The following is an 18,163-nucleotide window of genomic DNA, read 5'->3' on the forward strand; positions in this document are numbered from 1 at the left end:
TTAAGCACTCTGCTATTCTGTGTTTGTATTTGTGCTTAGTTCAATAAAATGTAAAAAATAAATAAATAATTAATAAAGAAAATGTTGCAATATGATTATCTCAGGATTATGGTGCAATAACACTAAAATGTCTTTACCATTTACTATGTGTATGTGAAATATTGTGAAACCCTGGTGAACTGCTTCTGGTCAATGATTTTGGCTCTCAAACTGATTGAAATTTGACCCGTGAAATCCTGAGCTTCTGCAGTATTTATCTAACGTTAGTTTGAGAGAAGAGGTGGGATTGATTTACATTCAGGAAATAAGGTTATTGTTTATTATGTTGGTGTAAGCTGTAGGTGAAATAATAAAAACAGCTCAGAGAAGCAAAGTTGATTTTTTAGGATGTAAGTCAAGGTTACAGAGACTATTACAATGTCAGGTTTGTCTCAATGCACATACAGACAGCATGCATAACTAGTCTTACACTTTTGTAGCCGTAATAGATTTAACAGTTTTATCTTCCGTGTTTAACTCATTTTTTAAAACTTATTTATTATGATCTGGAAGTTTTCTGCGCGCAGGTGCGTTTATGACGTAATCACGCGCTCACACCGCCTTGCTCTGACATAATCCAAGATGGCAGCCACCATTGGCAGACTCTTGAGGACTTCTGTAAGTTCCCCTGTTTCAAAATTAGTATCACGTTTCTTTCCGACACTATTTCAACTTAATTTGGTATTTACTAGTCATTAATAAACGAGCGCCAGAAGCAGGTATTGATAAATAATTTGCTTGTGCAGTTAGATGCTGCAATGTTTTGTGTGTCGGACATTTGTACTGAGTGACATAATAACAAAACTTTGATAACTGTGGTTCTTTCTGTACATTAGGCAATGTGGGTTAGTAAGGAACTATGCAGTTCTTTTAATCAATATTTTGTGTGAGACGTTTGTCAGTTATTATTCAGAAATAAATGTATTTTTAGAACTACAATAATTTAACTTTGTTGGACTTCATTAGCGTGCTGGAACTGACGAACCTAGCAGAAAATCTCCATCAGGTCTGCAAGACAGCATATTGTTCAGACTCTGGCACGACGCATTAATTCTCATCTATATTGCGGCAGGTACTTTGCTCTTGGCGTCAGGTGAAGTCATTCTTCGTCACATGTGCGCAGTAGTTGACTTTTAAACCTGTAGAGAGCAGTGCAGCATTAGCTTTTTTTTCCTAATCGATTTTAACTTACTGTATTTTAATGACTGGAATAGAATCGAAGCTTTATTGTTGTCATTGAGCAAATATACATGTTATGTTGTTCTCTGTATTTAACCGTTGGGGAGACAGTGGGCAGCCAAAGGGGAGTCTCTAGTTCAAGTGCACACCTGGTACGCCTGATGTTCTACCAATTGAGCCACCAGGCTGCTTCTCATTCTGGTTCAAGTTGATGCATGACAAAACTGCAAATGCAAAACCAGTTTGTTGTGGATCTGCAGTAGGATCATAGTCAAACAGAGAATCTTCCCCCTATGTAATTGCAAAACAATAAATAGACAGGAATTCTTTGTGAACATTATCAAAAAAGTGTCTTATTTACATGTTATTTTACATATGAAAAAGTAAACATCTTACAGCTGCACATACTGAATAATTGTGATTTTGACTTGTGGAGTGGTCTTCTGTTGGAAAATGATTTGCTCTTTTCTCATCTACAGCTTCGTTTGTTGCTGTTTCTTAACAAACTAAAGAAAACTATAAGAAACAAAAAACAGGAAAGGAGATATTTTGCCTTTCTGGGGGATGAATTCAACTGGTTCAAATGTGGTGGACTAAATACAGTTGAATCTGCAAAACACCTGAATAGTTCATTTCAAATTAATCTATATGCCAAGTTCCTGCCCACATTTTCTTTTTTTTTTTTTTTAGTGTATTGTTGCATTAGTAATGTTGGCTTAATATCTTTTCTCAGACAAACGTTGCAGCAGCAGGGCTGAAAGTCACTGCAGTGTGGCGACATGGAGCCTCTGGATCTGCAAGAATCCTTATGGCTCCTGCACTTCAGAGAGCCTGTTTCTCTACCAGTATGTACAAAAACAAATCTGAAAGTATTTCAGACCCTTAACTTTTTACTACAACTGGATTTTCTTTTTTAAAAATAATGTATTAATTTAAAATTAAACCTACATCACATTTATTTGTAGAAGTATAGATTCAGTGTTATAGAATATTGTATCTGATGTTTAGGGCAGTGAGCTTTTACTGAGCTTTTTTATGTATAACATGTTAGTTAGTAACAAGAATTCTACATAACAGTAACTTGATACAATCACCTCATTAGAATGCAATACCGCTAAACATTTTGAGATTTTTGTTCTGTTTAACTACTGTACACTATACAAAAAAAACAGTGATTCATGTCGCAGGTTTGAATCTATTCAGTATCACTGTTGGTGCCTTGAATTAGATTTTACTAAAATACCGAATAGGTATCTTTGGGTCAATAAATGAGAGGTTGAGCACACCATGGTGAGATTGCCAGAATATTTCAGTGTGAAGTCTTTGTAGTCGTTGTATGTCAGTGCTCCTAAACAAATAGTATGTATGAATAAACTCTGATGACTTTTCTACGCCAGGCTCCTCCAGATGGGCTGTTGCTGTCACTCAGCCCGCTCCTGCTTTCAAGGCCACGGCTGTTCAAAACGGAGAGTTCAAGGAGTTAAGTCTTGCTGATTTCAAGGGCAAATACCTGGTGCTCTTTTTTTACCCACTGGATTTGTGAGTACTTTTAGTGATTCTCATACATGTTGAAAGAAATCATGTGAATACCACGATGGCTTTGGTTATATTTAATTTAAATTCATATTAAGCAATATAACATTTTAAGGACATCCACTGTTGGTCAGTTGACATTTGATGACCTCAAATATAATTCATTAATAAAACAATTTTTGCTTAGATGTGCTGTAGCTATTTTTTTGATTGCTCAGTTTACATTATACTGACAGTGCGTTTTTCTATTGTAGCACCTTTGTGTGTCCAACAGAGATCGTCTCATTCAGCGACAAGGCTAACGAGTTCCATGACATCAACTGTGAAGTTGTAGGTGTGTCTGTGGACTCTCACTTCACCCACTTGGCATGGATCAACACTCCACGCAAGGTACATTTCCACTTTTAACCTCATGAGCCCTAAAATATTAACTCCGTAAAACACAAAAACAGACGAGGCAAGGTTCAACCGTTTTTTAATTTTTTTTTTTTTTATTGAGGATTTGGACAAGCTATGTTTTAAAACTCATGTCCATATATTTTTTTAAGTTGGATGTGAACTTTTTGTGGTGATGGTTCACATTCATGAGGGTAAGTCATATGTATCCAGCTCCAGTATGAACAACATAGCAGCCCTAAACTGCCACGCATGAGCAAATGTGTACAGATATGGTTTTGAAACATGAGCCACATGCTTACAATAACATAATTTATGCAACAGTCAAATCAGTTACAAGTTCTTTCCATTTTGGCCTGAAAGGTTCCCTATAAACATTCAACAAATCTTGACACTTCATCAGCTCTCCATTCACCCCTTTCTTTGTTGTTGATCCCCTCTAGGTTAATTTTTCTCACACTCTTGAGATATCATCACTAACCGATGAGATTTGGCAATATGCACATACGCATAAAAGTGCGACGTTAAAACAGTGTCAGATCTGACTGCTCTGACAACAGTCATATTGTCATATATTAGATGTAATTCTGATCTAGGACCACATTCAAAAGAAAAGTGGCCCAGATCTGATTTGTTCACTTGCGGTCTAATATCTCAGATATGGGTCACTTCAGATATGTAAAGTAAACATCACCCTTGTCTGTCTAATACTGAAATAAACGTTTTGTCAGACTGGAGGCCTTGGCCACATCCACATCCCGCTGCTGTCGGATCTCAATAAGCAGATCTCCAGAGACTATGGGGTGCTGCTGGAGGGTCCAGGGATTGCACTCAGGTATGTTCATCATATTATCTGAGAGAAGTATTAGGCCAGACAACTTAAAATTAAATTTTTAACACAATTTACAGATATATTTGTGCACTTGGTACAATGTTTTTAGATTGTTGTTAATACAGGGAAGAAACAGAAAAAACCTACCAGCACAAATGTTTGCAGATGAGCCAAGAAGCCTAAAGGAATCATCACTTCACTGCTGCTGGTGTGCTTCCCTACATTTCCCACTATTGTCATCTAGCATAGCCCACTTTAATCTGTCACTACTTTTCACAAAAACCATTAGACATGTTTGTTTTTTTCTGGTACATAATTATGCTATAAACCCACCAAGCTTTCAGTGAACTTTTTGACATTTTAGTCTGTGCATGCATTCCAGATACTCTCCAAGTAAATAAAACACGTCTGTCACGTGTTACTTGTGGCTCAGCATTTGGTGACCTTGCAGTGTCAAATTTTATAAATGTACACCCTGAAAAAAAAATACTATAATTTACTATTTATACTAAGTGAAATACAGCCCATTCCCATCCCCAGACGCTCAGTGCCGATCCAAAGCATGATAGAAATTGGGGAGGGTTGTCAGGAATGGCTTTAGGCATAATAACTGCCAAAACATGCAGACTAATGATCCGATATGGTGACCCTGAATTTATGTTATAAGCCGAAAGGACAAAAAACTGTAGGGGTTGTCTCTAAGTGTGATTGCACTCAACTTTAGAGAATCCAACTATGTTTTCTTTGTATTGGTAAGAGACGGTGGATTTTGGAATTAGCTAATCACATCAGCGAAGAGTTGCTATTAATAACAACTACTGTTATTACTGATGCTTAGGTTTTACCTTTATACTACTTTTTTTTCCCTTGTAACAGTTTTTCTATATTTTAATGTTTAAATCTTGGTTTAGTACTTTCACTTTGTACAGAACTTCATCAGTGCTGTAGAGAAACATTTAATTATAATTGTTCTTCAGGGGCTTGTTTATCATTGATCCGAATGGTATGGTAAAGCACATGAGTGTGAACGACCTTCCAGTGGGCCGAAGTGTAGAAGAGACCCTTCGTTTGGTGAAAGCATTCCAGTTTGTGGAGACCCATGGCGAGGTGTGTCCAGCCAGCTGGACCCCTGACTCCCCAACTGTGAGTTTACTCAATCTCTGAACACAGTAAAAATTCAATCTACTGAGGACTCAAATATAAATGTTTGACTTGCAATTCCCATTGTCCTTTTTTTGATTAGTCCCATTATTCTTTGTGTGTTCGGGATGTGCAATTTGGGTAAAGTAGGCATATCAGTCTTGATAGTCTTGAAGATGTACATGGGAACTTTTTGTGGAATTTCATTTGGTTTAACTTTGTTTTTCAGATCAAACCAACACCTGACGGATCCAAGGAGTACTTTGAAAAGGTCAACTGAAGACATTAGTTTTAGCTGAAAACCATAAATAGTACAACCCTAAAATTAAATGTACACTTAGTTTACAGTTTCTAAAGTTGTACTTAATTATATAAGGTTGACTATACTAATAAAATGTTATTTAGAAATGACATGTTTTTGATTTGTGCCAGATTGTGTTGGTGGTATTCATAATTTAAGTAGGGGTTCAGACAAGGCAGGTGAAGTTACTCGTCATTTAATGGAATTAGTTTTCCTCTAGATGCTGCATAAAACACTAAATTGTACAACTCTATGGCTTGTAATACACATCTGCTGGATGTAGGAGTGTAATAAATCCCCCATAAAATTACCCTAAAAAAAATAAAATAAATTACCCTCAAAGTCCAAACCACATTTAACCCCTGTACATAAACATGTTTATTTTCTCTTTACAGCAAGTTAATATGCAGGATTCAAAATGTCTAATTAGACATTGGGTACACAACATGAGGTGCCATAAATCAACTTCAATGTGGGAGAACGGGTAATTAGAAAAAAAAAAAAGGCATTGCGACTTCTCATACAAGTAGGGTACATACTGTATTTACACAAAATGGAAAAAAGCATTTGAAACACTCTGCAGCACTGTGTGGTTATGAAAACATCTAATTTTAAGTGTACATAAACTTCACTTTGTACAGTGTGTTTGTGGAAACAAAGCAATGCCTCACCCCTTCAGACATTCACAAATTATTATTCAGATTAGGCAACTGAAATAAATGTGAAGGGAAATGGCTCAATAGCAGAAGTAGAGCCGTTTTAAAGCTTTAAAATATGAAATCAATCAAGAGTGTCCGTTTTGAGACTGAAAAGATGGCCACAATCAGATAAAAATAAAAAAAAAGCGCTGAAGGAAGTGTAGCTTGACGAGCAAATGGTTAGGTGAAAATTCATGCAATTTCAGGCAAGATGTAACCGCTATCAGCCCCGACCCAAGCTCCAAACCAACGAGGAAAAAAGTAAATATACCTTTTTGTTTTTAACTGATTCATTTAAAAAAAACACCCTGTAGTAAATCTGTACAACGAAAATACATTTGGGATCTACATCTAAAGATACATTATCAAGGTTATATACACTCCCCTCCATCCATATATTATCTTTACAGGTAGACTTCATTCAAACCCAAACATTAAGAAAAGACTAAACTGGGAGATGGGATCACATCAAACGTCCATTTAAAAATCAATTCTTGCTGTTCTGAACTGTGATCAGTCCCCTCTGTCCTTGTCAGTAAACTACAGCAGGACTGAAATCTCAACTGGATGGATGGATTGCTACTGTAACGGAATAAAACTAATTGTCAAAATGGGGGAATGATTCTCTAGAACAGCTTTTTATGTCATGTTTTTACAGTGGAAGTAAATCTAAACCGTCTACTGTGTAGTAACGATGCTTAGTGAATACAAAATAGAAATCAAGCCAGAACATGGGCACAAACCCAACTCTCCAATATTCTGCCACAATAGAACAAAGGCTTTCAATACACCTAGGCCTCTTCACTGAAGAGAGCTACACTATTCCACCAATAAACATTTATGTTCTCTGGTCTCAGGTAGGACTGGGTTGGAAAAGAGAAGCCATGTCAGACTTAAACATTTGCCCCAATGTTTGTTTGAAAGCAACTGATTAAAACAGAATTTAGTTTGAGATCGCATCCACAGATTTGCTCTTGTTCACTTTGAGTTGCGGCGTTGAAATTCATTCCGAAAAAAAAAACAAAAACCTACATTGTACAAAGTGAGATTCTCACAATCTCTTTGCAAGAAAGAAAAGTAATAAAGAATGACTTGTGCCCGCCGTCTTTCAGGATACACATAGGCAAATCCATTAATATCCCTGTGTTGCTGCTTCTTTTCTTAGTCAATTTTCACATTTGTGTAGATCTTTCTCACAAAGGCACTTGTTCCCATGTATCCAACAGCCCCTGAAAGACAAACATGTTCTGTAAGTGGAATGAATCGCATTCTGCTCTCACACTGCAGTGAACAGAAACAGAAACAAGGCAACTTGTTGCATCTCTTTTTATTTATTTTTTTAAGTTATTTAGAATGAGTCTATGCTGCCATCGCTGTCATGGGCCTGGCGGCTCAGCAGTGGAGCACTGGGTTGGGATTCAGAAGGCCGCGGGTTCGAATCCTACCCCACTAACTGCGCCCCTGCCCAGTCACCAAGGGCCACCTTGGTTTCGGTCCCTAGACTGGCTAGGAGGCATAAAATCTATGCCAAAATCAACGTGTGGGCTGTGGAGACCCTTAAAGGGACTAGCTAAAAGCTGTTAAATATTTCCTCTGGGTATTGGCACTATCACTCACCTAGGAAGCATATTTTGGAAGGATCTGTTAAAGGCCAGTAGGGACAGGAGGAGAAAACATAAAATAAACAAGTAAAATCTGTTTCAGTGGTCATATGGACACCTGGTTATTGCTTTAAGATAGACTTAAAAACTTTACAGAGATGTTTATTAATGTTTCCCGTCCCTAACAAATAAAGTAAAAGTAAAGTAAATTAAATATGATTGTCAATCTCCATGACTGCCTCCCATGTAGCAATGGACCTTCTTAAATCTAATTTTATGTTAAACCACTTCTGTTTTGTTTCTGTCACAGTACAATGCTGCTCTAAGGACAGATCATTGGCAGGTATATTTTAAGTCCCAATTTCTCATTTACATTTGCTCTGCTGATTTCCCACCAACAGAACCTGAAGCCCTGTAGTGTCAAATTATTTTGGGTCTTTGGCCTAATGAATGAAACTTGCCCAATAATTGAGCTAAACAATGAGCACTTTTATTTCTGGGGGCTTTCGTTATGCTAATTATTAGCAGGTGTCACACAGATTGAAATAGGCCATGTACAACACATTTATGTAGTAAAGACTTCAGCAAATCAAACTAAAAACATTTGAAGGATAAGGCAACCCAGTCGAAATCTCAATTCAATTAGAGGATTTCAGCTTTTTAGCTAAATAATTACTCCAAGTGAAAAACTCACATTTTGTCACAAAAAACAACAAAAAGATCTTCTTGACTGATAAAGTTGCAGCACTGCATGACCTTTGTACTGCACTAGAAACTGCAATAATTGCAAAGTTGATCTAAATCTAGAGTTTACAAAAGCTGAACTCATAAGTTACGGGTGTCTTCAGTTTAAGAACCTACTACAGCAATTAAATCAACCCGATTTCGTACTTACCACACATGATTCCTAAGGCAGTGCTGAAAACAGCCATGTAGCCAAAGTAGAACGATGTCTGAAACAACCCATACATCCTGAAAAACCATGAAGTAAAGTTAGAAATGGATTGTACTTGTTTCATAACCATTTTTTTGTCCACAACGTAATAATTTACTGTGGGTATGTGATTAATAAGGCTACTCACTTAGTTTTGAAAAAATAGTAGTAAAAAGAGTACATGTAAACATAAACAGCAGTAGATGCAGCAGAGAGGAAGCTTGTCCATTGCCTGGGACAAAAGGAAAAAAGAAGATAACAACATTGTCAATAACAATTTGAGACTGAATCATCTCAGGCAACTTTTTCACTCACAGAAAAATAATCTGACATGAAAACTAATTTCGTTGTATTGATTAAAACAACAAGCTCACCATCTGTAATCCTCAGCATTGAGCAGGAAGTACGTGCACACGATGGTGACACACACGGTCACGATGCACAGGATAACCAGGACCAGCATCATGAAGCCGTACACGTAGTAGATTTTGTAGGCCCAAAAAGATGTGAAGATGAAGTACCTAAAAAATAAGGACAGCAAGTACATTAAAAAAATAAAATAAATAAATAAATAAAAACAGTCGCTGCAAAAAAAACAACCAGACACAGTGACTTACATTTCAATGAAAATGGACCCAAATGGAAGGATTCCTCCAAGGCAGACGATGACCGCTGGTTCCATGAACCTGAGATATCACAGCATACAACATTGTCAGTACAACTTCCGTCACTTCCAATAGTATTGGAATGGAAATGGTATTTTTGTTTTTCCTTTTACAATTAAGAAATTTAATTTAACATATAAAGATGGACATGAGATAAAAGGTCGGAAATTCAGCTTTTTATTTTTAAAATGGTATTTACACTTTGATATCTTATACTGAACCTAGCATGATTTGTAGTAGATGACCCAAATGTTAGGTTAGCAACTGACTGACAGGTGTTTCTTGTGACCCATAAGTGTTCTGTGAGATCGATTGTTCAAAATGGCCTTAGGGTTTTCCTATAAAAACATTAACATAAAAACCAGAGAGGTGTCTAAAAGGAAAAAAAAAAGCCAGTGCAAATCTGGCTAAAGGCATAAGACAAGAGTCTGGAGGAAGAAAGGATCTGCTCATCAATATGAACCATACAGGCTAATTGGTGAAGCATAGTGGAGGTAGTGTCATGGCCTTGACTGCATGACTTCTTCTCTAACAGGCTTACTAATCTTGAAGATATAACTTAGTGGAAGCAGTAGAATAAATTCAGAGGTGTACAGAAAAAAATTGCCTGAAAAGTTACAGAGAAATACATCAAAACTAATTGGTAGCAGATTCATCATGCAGAAAGATAATAATTCAACTAAACCAAGAACTTCAAATCCATCTTTTGATCTGAAACCCAAATGTCTTCAGTAAAAACAAATGGATTGGTGTTGCTTTTTCCGTACTTTTGGAAGAGACTTTATATAAGATTCACTCTAGGATAAGAATACATGGCTTATTGTGTTGTGAAGATGGACAAGGGAAAAGTACACACAGATTAGAAATTCAAGCAAAGTGTGACAAAATCTACTATGTCCTTTTGGCAGCTGGCCACAGGTCTTGGCAGAAAGTTGTAAATGTTAATCCACTCACAGCTTACTGCTTTGCTGTTTTTCATTACCCAGAGAGTTTGTGCAGACAGCTAAAACATTTTGCACTTTAGACCTGATGTCTAACATTTGAACACAGCCATTACAACACTCATGATTCTTTCATGCACCCAATACAACTTCCTCACATATTACTGATCAGTTATTACACATTCGGCAACCACAAATATAACATACCATATTGTTTACACATTTATCTTGTAAAAGTGCCATAAATTGGTTAATTGAAGTTTTATTTTACTGAAATTGGATTTCTTTTAAATGCACCATCTATAACCAACAGTAAATTTCTGTACTCTGTGTTTTTACCAATGAACTTTCAACTTGCAGTACTCAGAGACTAAATCAACCCCATCTACAATGGATGACACCTACCACTTTTTCTCAGGGATTGGTCGTGGCACAGCATTGACTCGGCAGGGAAAGTTCGGCTGTCCTGACAAATTCCTCCCCAGAATAGTTCCCACCAGGTTTAGCGGCAGAATTACAAAGAAGCAGATACAGCAAACAGCGACCTGCACAACAGACAAAAGAATTAATTAAGGTTGAGTAGTGTGGCCTGTGTTTATAGCCAGATTCCTGGATATTTATGGATCCCAAATCAATTGTGTCACCCGTTATCTGGCTGTGTCATTGTATACTTTGTATAAGTTCAATGGTATTTAATAAGCTGGTAAATGGTCTGCAAAGCTTCTAGGTAACTTGAGGTTATCTAGGTTATGTACTTCTGAATCATAAATCCGAGGTAGAAATGAGCATAGTGATTTTTGCTCATCAAGTCAGTGGGATGACAAACATACACATGGCTATTATTGGTGACTAAAATGTTTGACCCCCACATTTGTTCCAGTGCTGCTGAAATTGGTGTTTAACTGGTAGTGTTGAAATATTCATGGTATGAAAGCAAGATGATTCATTAACATGTAGAACTTATCTTAAACTGTAACGAGAAAGGCATAGTGTAACTCTTTAGTGTTGTGTTGAGCCTACATACAGCTGTTTATGACAACTGAAGAGCTTATGTGTCACTTGGGACATTGCTGAGAAATACTAAGCTATGCAGAAAGCATGTGAGCACTTTTAGCATTTTCTTTTTTGTATTTTAGATTTCAATAAAAACATCTCCTACCAGCAAAAGAATTGTTCTCTTAGATTTTACTACTGGTAGAAATTTAGTACAAAATAAATGTAAGAACACTTCTACACTGTTCTGCTGTATAACCAATAATTTATATGATATCACTCCACCCACAGAGCAGCAGAGCTACAGATGAACTGTAAACAGCTAAGTCAAGAGGATGTTCTTCATAACTGTGGTTCTTAAAGATGTGTTGCTGTGTCAAACCCACCATGGTGCCAAATGGGATAGCTCTAGAGGCATGGTAGTAAATAGCGATGAAGTTGATGAAGAAGGCAGTCCCACACACCATAGCTGGAATCATGAAGGCCCCAATGAACATTTGTTTAATCCATCTTCTGCCTGTGTTATTAAGACAAAAAAAAAGCATGCACCATGATATGATTAGTTCGGTCTATAGCAAGCCAATTGTCCAAATACAATAAAGCAGTCACATCAGAATGTGATGAACAGACATTTATTACCTCCTTGTTTTGCATACAAGCTTCCCCCAAAGTACCCATTGACAGGGGAGGTCGCAGCATACACAAAAATTGCTGTACTCAGCATGGATCCTCTCCTGCAGAGAAAAAAGAAACTGTGAGGTAACAGAGGAAACTGTAAAGTGAGGCCCTGAGAGGTCTATTACTCCCTCAGTGCTTGGGCTTTATTCCCTTTGAAAACAGTGTTTTCAGTGTTATACCTACAATCCAATCAAAGCTGCAATCCCACGACACAGACTCACAGACACAGACAAGTTTTGGATGAGGTTCCCCCTTCTAACCAATCAGATAGCTTCATCAATTTTTGCTTGATTAGTAAGTGGCATATTATTTATTGGAATTTTAAAAAGACAACTGCGTGTAGGGCTGTTCAGAGTGTAGCGGAGTGTAACGATTAAAGTTGTATCAGAGCAGACAGAGGAAGGGCTCAGCAGAACTAAAAGGGCTGATAAACAGTCTCAAGCTAGTGCTACCTGAAGTTGCACACTAGAGCTTAGGTGTGATTTTTAATGTCCACGTTTTATTCCCAATTACTTGATATGAGGTGTTTCATTTACATAACAGAAAACTGTAAACAATGAAAAACGTACGTCTTTGTTATTTTAATGATCTGAGATGCACGAAGATTATTTTAAGAAGATATTTGATTCATTAGTTCAACAACTCTACTACTCTCTCTGGCTTTATTGATTTGAAACTTAATGATTAACCCTAGTATTTGATACCTATGTCACAATAGAACTTGTAGTTTATAACCAACCATATGGGTGCTTATTACTCACTCTGTGTACAGATCTTCAACCATAGCGACAATAATGACAATTAGGGAGACAGAGAAGATCTGACACCCAGAGCCAATTAGTGAAGAGAAGATCAGTGGATGGCTTGACGGCCGAAACACATCTCCATGTACCTGCTTCCATCCATATTCATCTCCCAGGTCTCTGTCCTGTTGGTACACAGTAATAACATGACAAGGAACAAAAAGAATGGAAAAGACCAAACCTGCCATTAGCTAAAACTCTGAGAAACCAATAATGACAACACCAAAAAACTGAATGTTATTAACCCTTCTGCATTTAGTAAAGAAAACCATACTACCTTACAAACTGCTAAGTCAGTTAAAACGTACCATGTCATCCATTTCCTCCTCTTTGCTGTATCTGGCATAATCCTTTCTTAGTGTTCTCATTAGAATCATGGACACCAGACCCACCAAAAAAATGACCATCATGAAGGAGTTGAAGATGGAGAACCAGTGAATCTAAAAGAAATTGTAAATATAACAATTAGTTTTAGATTTCATTTTAGTTAGTTTATTTTAGTTTTGATTTTAAACTCTTATTTTATCGAAGAAGAATGGATCACTACATTACAACTGCTCATTTGCAAAAATCCCCACTCAGCTTCACCATACAAGTCAAGGCAGGAAACTCTTTCATTCATTGGCTGTAGTAGCTAGTTGATTCCAACATTCAGACTCTTAAACCAGACAAAAATCCCTCGTAGAGAGCCGAACTGGATTCCTGCCACAATCGCAGCTATTACAGTTACAAAGTTAGCCAAAAGTTACCAGGTTGGATAATTACATCATTCCAGTCCTTTGTTCTGAATGGTCATATAGAAGAATACTATTACAATGAGCAAACAGCATTCTTGACTGGCATGATGATGCACAGAACTCAGAAAACCATGTGCATAACTTTAAACTTACCCTGTGCTGAAAGAAGGATGGATCGAGGTACTTATCAAATCTGTCTTCAAACTTCACATCTGACTTCTTCCACTTCACCTGTGATGGGAAATATATTTACACTAACAAATCATCTTCTATTATTTAACTTTAATATGCAATAATCATCCATAATACGGACAAAACAACCAAATCAGAATATTCAGTACTCACAGAGTAAGACATTGCAATTCTAGTGTTTGGCACAAGTTTGACTTTTCCTTCACTGGTCAGATTTACATCAACAATTCTGTTGCCGTTGAAGCCTATCTCCAGTTTCTTGTATGTCCACAGGTAATGATCTTCTCCATTCTCATCAGCCTCACCAACAATGCCTTAAAAACCAACATGGAGTAGATCAGAAAGCCTTACAGAAGCAGTCAATTGGACAGGTGGTAATACTGAACCTTCCGTTATTTAATTTATCATCTGTAAATGACAAAGAAGCTCACTTACTACTCTGCTGTTCAACAATCTAACTGCATCATCTGTTACATTCAGTGTAAGTGTTTAAAGTGTGTCCCAGTTGGCGACATGCTCTCAACACACACACAGAAAACAGTTTGATGCAAAACAGTAATAAATGTATCCACTTCTTTCTATACTGCATGGTTACTTATATTATCATATTAATCTTGATAGGTAGTGTTTACTATTAGTTTAACAACCCTAATATAGAACAGCCAGTATATTTTGGTAAGAATGTGATAAACCAACATGTTATTCTCACATTCATGAACCACTCTGGTTCAGTTACTAACCTGGCAAACCAGACATGTGCTCAAGATTAATATTTATTCTGTTTCAGATGTATGTAGGTAACACATAACACGGACTATTCTACAAGCCAATGCCAGTACCACACCCAATAACTCGAACATCAGATGATAGTTATGTTTGAGCAATGGTAGGAGTGGCACCATTGTACAAACTACTACCGCACGTAATTCCACTTTTAGATTGTTAAGATGATCAGCATTAGTTTACACAAAATGCTGTATTGCGCATGTGAATGTTCCATTGTTGTAAGTAGGAGTGTAATTACTCAAAGTCTGATTTATTATCTCAACCTTGAATGTTCAACAGAGCAGAGCAAAGGAGAGGGCTGCAATGTGCATCAGAATTACACCAAAAAATATTTTGTTTAGAAATAAACTGTCCAAATTGATAGTTAAATAGTAAGAGTTTTACCAGACCTGATAGGAGCTCTTTCTAGACAGCATATAACAAAACATGTACAGTACTGGAAAACAACGACCAGATTAGAGGAAATAAACTTAAGTCTGATCATAAACTAGCGCACTGCATTGTTCGTACCATGTTAAACTCTTTGATCCACTAAACATACTAACTATGGTATCTCCCAGCCAGCCAAGAATAAAAACTGACTGAATTTCAACCTCAAGATAAACTGCTTTGATACTCAATATACTAGTGTCACCAGAATACCTTTGTGAAGAAGAAATTGGCTAATTGCCAAAAAAGTAATTCATAACTCATATTGAATGAGAAGTAATGTACAGAGCCAGAAAAACTACAGTAATACTTAAGATCAAAAGACAACTCACAACACACAAATATAATATCTGACTATCTTCTTTTAAAGGAAATGAAGCATGACATACCCCAAATGGGCAGGTCATCTATGTACATCTGGTACCAGTAGTGATTCTTTATGGCATAGACAAAGGCATCCCGTTTAGCTTTGTCTAGGTCAATTTCACAGTATGTCGTCTGCATGACTTCGTCTACAAGGATTAAACAGATAAGATCATCTTTGTTAAATACAAAAAATGTAGTGCTGAAAAGAACACCCTCAGAGATTAAGAGACAACTTAGTTTGTATGTGCACAACAGGTCAAATTTAGTGTAACAGAGGAATACCTTTGAACTTTATATCTAATCCACTGAATTCTAGCTCCACTCCTTGCAGAGCTTCTCCGAGTGTTTCATGGTAATGACTGATGGTCTTCTTGGAGCCCGCACAGAAGGGCAAAGAGAAGTATTTGTATGTCTCTTGTCTGTTGTGGTAAGGCCCCACTGTGTTCATCCATAAAACTACCTCCTCCTTATCTGTGTACTGCAAAGGAAACACAAGGACTCTTATATTGTGACGTTGTGACTCCCATTAGCTTCATTTTGGAGATATTTGACATTATCATCATCAGTACATGTTCACATTTACAGTAATAATTACAGCAACATTAAGTTTAGGCAGTGGGTTTAAAGTTACCGTCACATTTTCACATCAGCAGAAAAATAAACCTGGTGTTGCACACAAATGTATTCAAACATAGGAAAATATACCACAGTTAGCTTTCAACTTATCATACAGTCCGATTAAGGTTAACTCTTCAGTATGTGGCGTTGGATCGTTCGCAACCTAATGTTTGCTTACAGTCAAGGAAGTTGACTTGCTATATCCGTGTCAGCTCATTTAACGACTGGCATACATAAAATGACGATTTAAATTAATCAAACTTAATACGCTTGGTAACTTAGGTTAGTTGCAATGAACTAGGAAGTCTGGATCTGATAAAAGCAAGAAACACAACACCGACAGGCAAATGCGTTAAACCGGTCTTGTGGCTAAATTTGAATGTTAACAACTGTGCAGTCCTTTCTTCAAATAAATTTTGTTTGAAATGTTAACTTTGATACCAAATGCTTTACAGGTGTATTATGGCAGTGGTTTTAATTTTGCAGAACAAGTAACTGGAGCTGGCTACTCTAACTTGAGCGTAGTTTCCGCCGGTGCTTAAGGACCACTGCTGTAGACATGCTAGCAAGCTAGCTGCAACGTTAGCCATAAGCACTTAGGCCGATAAGTGGTGCCAGGTTAGCTAGCTAATTGTAACGTTACGCCTAACGCTATGTATTTAGTAACTCATAGTTTGCCCAACAGGTCAAGCCACACATTCTGCTATGCATGTATTTCTGTTTTCTTAAATGTAGCTAGCCGTTACGGCTACAGTTAGCAAGTTCCAGAGCACAAACGTCCATTATTTTCAAGGCTCCCCCTTTTCAATCGGCCTCTCCTACCGTGTGTTCGTGTTCATCTGCGTCGACAGTTAATAAGAGGCTCACTATAGTGAGAAACGCCGCCGCTGCCACCTTCCACCTGGAAGATCCCATTATTTTCAGAGAAAGTAAGCACAAAGATTGGGAATGTTAGCTTCGAAGAGCTATCCCACCTTCTTCCTGGTTGTATGACAGAGGCAATTTTTTGGGATGCTCTCGTACGCATATGGCGTAAGCGCTACATGGGCGCTCATCGCACCCACATTGGATTGGCCGGGGTCAGTCACGTGGCCTACACCTTCCAATCAGCGTGAAAAGTGATGTATCAACCGAGTAACAACGAAACGGTGTCAGCGCATCGTCCGCAACCTTCAGCCACGTCATCCCATTGCCAGGAGAAGAGTTTCACCTCACCTCACCGGTGCATGAAACAAGATCCATGCTCACAACAAACAGTTCTTTTTACGGTCACTCGATGACCAGAACGTTTTTAAACAATATCTTGCCTTTCATGAATGAACATGCTGTTTAAAGCCTAAACCTTTAATTTTATCTGGTGATTTTGTATTTCCATGGTCCTCAGAGGGCAACGCAAACTAATACCACAGAACTTCGATTTAAAAGATAATTAGTAGATGCATATTATAAAAAAATATGTCATTCACACTGCCACAAATCTACAAAGGCCTTCAGTTTTCAACTCATAAGGTTGATTATATGTTTATTTTACATCCACAACAACCAAGTATAATAAAACGGTGTGTAGTCGTTTAATTCATTAGAATAGGCATTCCTATAAGTGCGAAATGAAGCTGGAAAACCTTGTTGAGAACCTTCAATGACATCCATTTGTATTTACGACCCCAATTAAAAAAGAGTTAGGAAGATGTGTAAAACTTAAATAAAAAGAAACCAATGATTAGCAAATGTCATCAACCCATATTGTCATCACAATACAACATAAACAACATATCAGATGTTGACAATTCATGGAAAATATTAGCTCATTTTGAATTTAATAGCAGCAACACATCTCAAAATCTCTTTTAACAACTGTCTGTAAACATCTTGTAAGTGTGGAGACCAGTTGCTAGAGATCAACACTGTCCCATTCTTGTGTGATGCTGGATTCTAGCTGCTTAACAGGTTGCCAGATTTTTTGTTTTATGATGTGCCAAATGTTTTCTATTGGTGAAAGGTATAGACTGGAGCTAGGCCACTTCAGGACCCAGATTCTTCTCTTGCAAAGCATGCTGTTGTAATGGATGGAGTATGTGGTTTAGCATCGTCTTGCTGAAATATGCAAGGCCTTCCCTGAAAGAGACAACGAGTGGATGGGAGCATATGTTGCTCTTAAACCTCTATGTACTTTTCAACATTGATGACTAAGCTGCCCACACCATAGGCACTAATGCACCCCCATACCATTAGAGATGCACGCTTTTGAACTGATAACAAGCTGGATGGTCCCTCCTCTTTAGTCCACAGTACTGAATCAAAA

At 37.4% G+C, this 18,163-nt stretch overlaps 2 protein-coding genes across 2 annotated transcripts; one reads left to right on the plus strand and one right to left on the minus strand.

The window, feature by feature from the left end:
* Positions 1 to 533: 533 nt before the first annotated feature.
* Positions 534 to 5,530, plus strand: prdx3 (peroxiredoxin 3). Its single transcript, XM_067527124.1, has 7 exons — positions 534 to 657; positions 1,952 to 2,063; positions 2,616 to 2,757; positions 3,006 to 3,141; positions 3,879 to 3,982; positions 4,957 to 5,122; positions 5,349 to 5,530. Exons 1-7 carry the CDS (start codon positions 622 to 624, stop codon positions 5,397 to 5,399), a joined length of 747 nt encoding a protein of 248 aa, XP_067383225.1. The 5' UTR covers positions 534 to 621; the 3' UTR covers positions 5,400 to 5,530.
* Positions 5,531 to 5,770: 240 nt separating this feature from the next.
* tm9sf3 (transmembrane 9 superfamily member 3) lies at positions 5,771 to 16,883 on the minus strand. Its single transcript, XM_067527111.1, has 15 exons — positions 16,684 to 16,883; positions 15,526 to 15,721; positions 15,267 to 15,389; positions 13,816 to 13,976; positions 13,624 to 13,701; positions 13,042 to 13,173; positions 12,692 to 12,858; positions 11,892 to 11,986; positions 11,639 to 11,769; positions 10,665 to 10,804; positions 9,271 to 9,339; positions 9,028 to 9,174; positions 8,802 to 8,885; positions 8,615 to 8,691; positions 5,771 to 7,347 (listed from the first exon to the last, which is right to left on the minus strand). The coding sequence occupies exons 1-15, from the start codon at positions 16,774 to 16,776 to the stop codon at positions 7,280 to 7,282; spliced, it is 1,761 nt and encodes a 586-aa protein (XP_067383212.1). The 5' UTR covers positions 16,777 to 16,883; the 3' UTR covers positions 5,771 to 7,279.
* Between the last annotated feature and the right edge of the window lie 1,280 nt (positions 16,884 to 18,163).

This window comes from Channa argus, chromosome 1 (genome assembly GCF_033026475.1).
Source record: "Channa argus isolate prfri chromosome 1, Channa argus male v1.0, whole genome shotgun sequence".
Lineage (NCBI taxonomy): Eukaryota > Metazoa > Chordata > Actinopteri > Anabantiformes > Channidae > Channa > Channa argus.

Bases quoted from the DNA above. Each gene is read 5' to 3' on its own strand.
- prdx3 (XM_067527124.1), top strand. From the start codon at position 622: ATGGCAGCCACCATTGGCAGACTCTTGAGGACTTCT. The intron at 3,142-3,878 runs GTACATTTCCAC...ACGTTTTGTCAG, and splicing joins GGATCAACACTCCACGCAAG to ACTGGAGGCCTTGGCCACAT. The intron at 5,123-5,348 runs GTGAGTTTACTC...TTTGTTTTTCAG, and splicing joins GGACCCCTGACTCCCCAACT to ATCAAACCAACACCTGACGG.
- tm9sf3 (XM_067527111.1), bottom strand. From the start codon at position 16,776: ATGGGATCTTCCAGGTGGAAGGTGGCAGCGGCGGCGTTTCTCACTATA. The intron at 13,977-15,266 runs GTATGTCATGCT...TTGGTTTTTAAG, and splicing joins AGATGACCTGCCCATTTGGG to GCATTGTTGGTGAGGCTGAT. The intron at 7,348-8,614 runs GTAAGTACGAAA...TTTGTCTTTCAG, and splicing joins TGCCTTAGGAATCATGTGTG to GGGCTGTTGGATACATGGGA.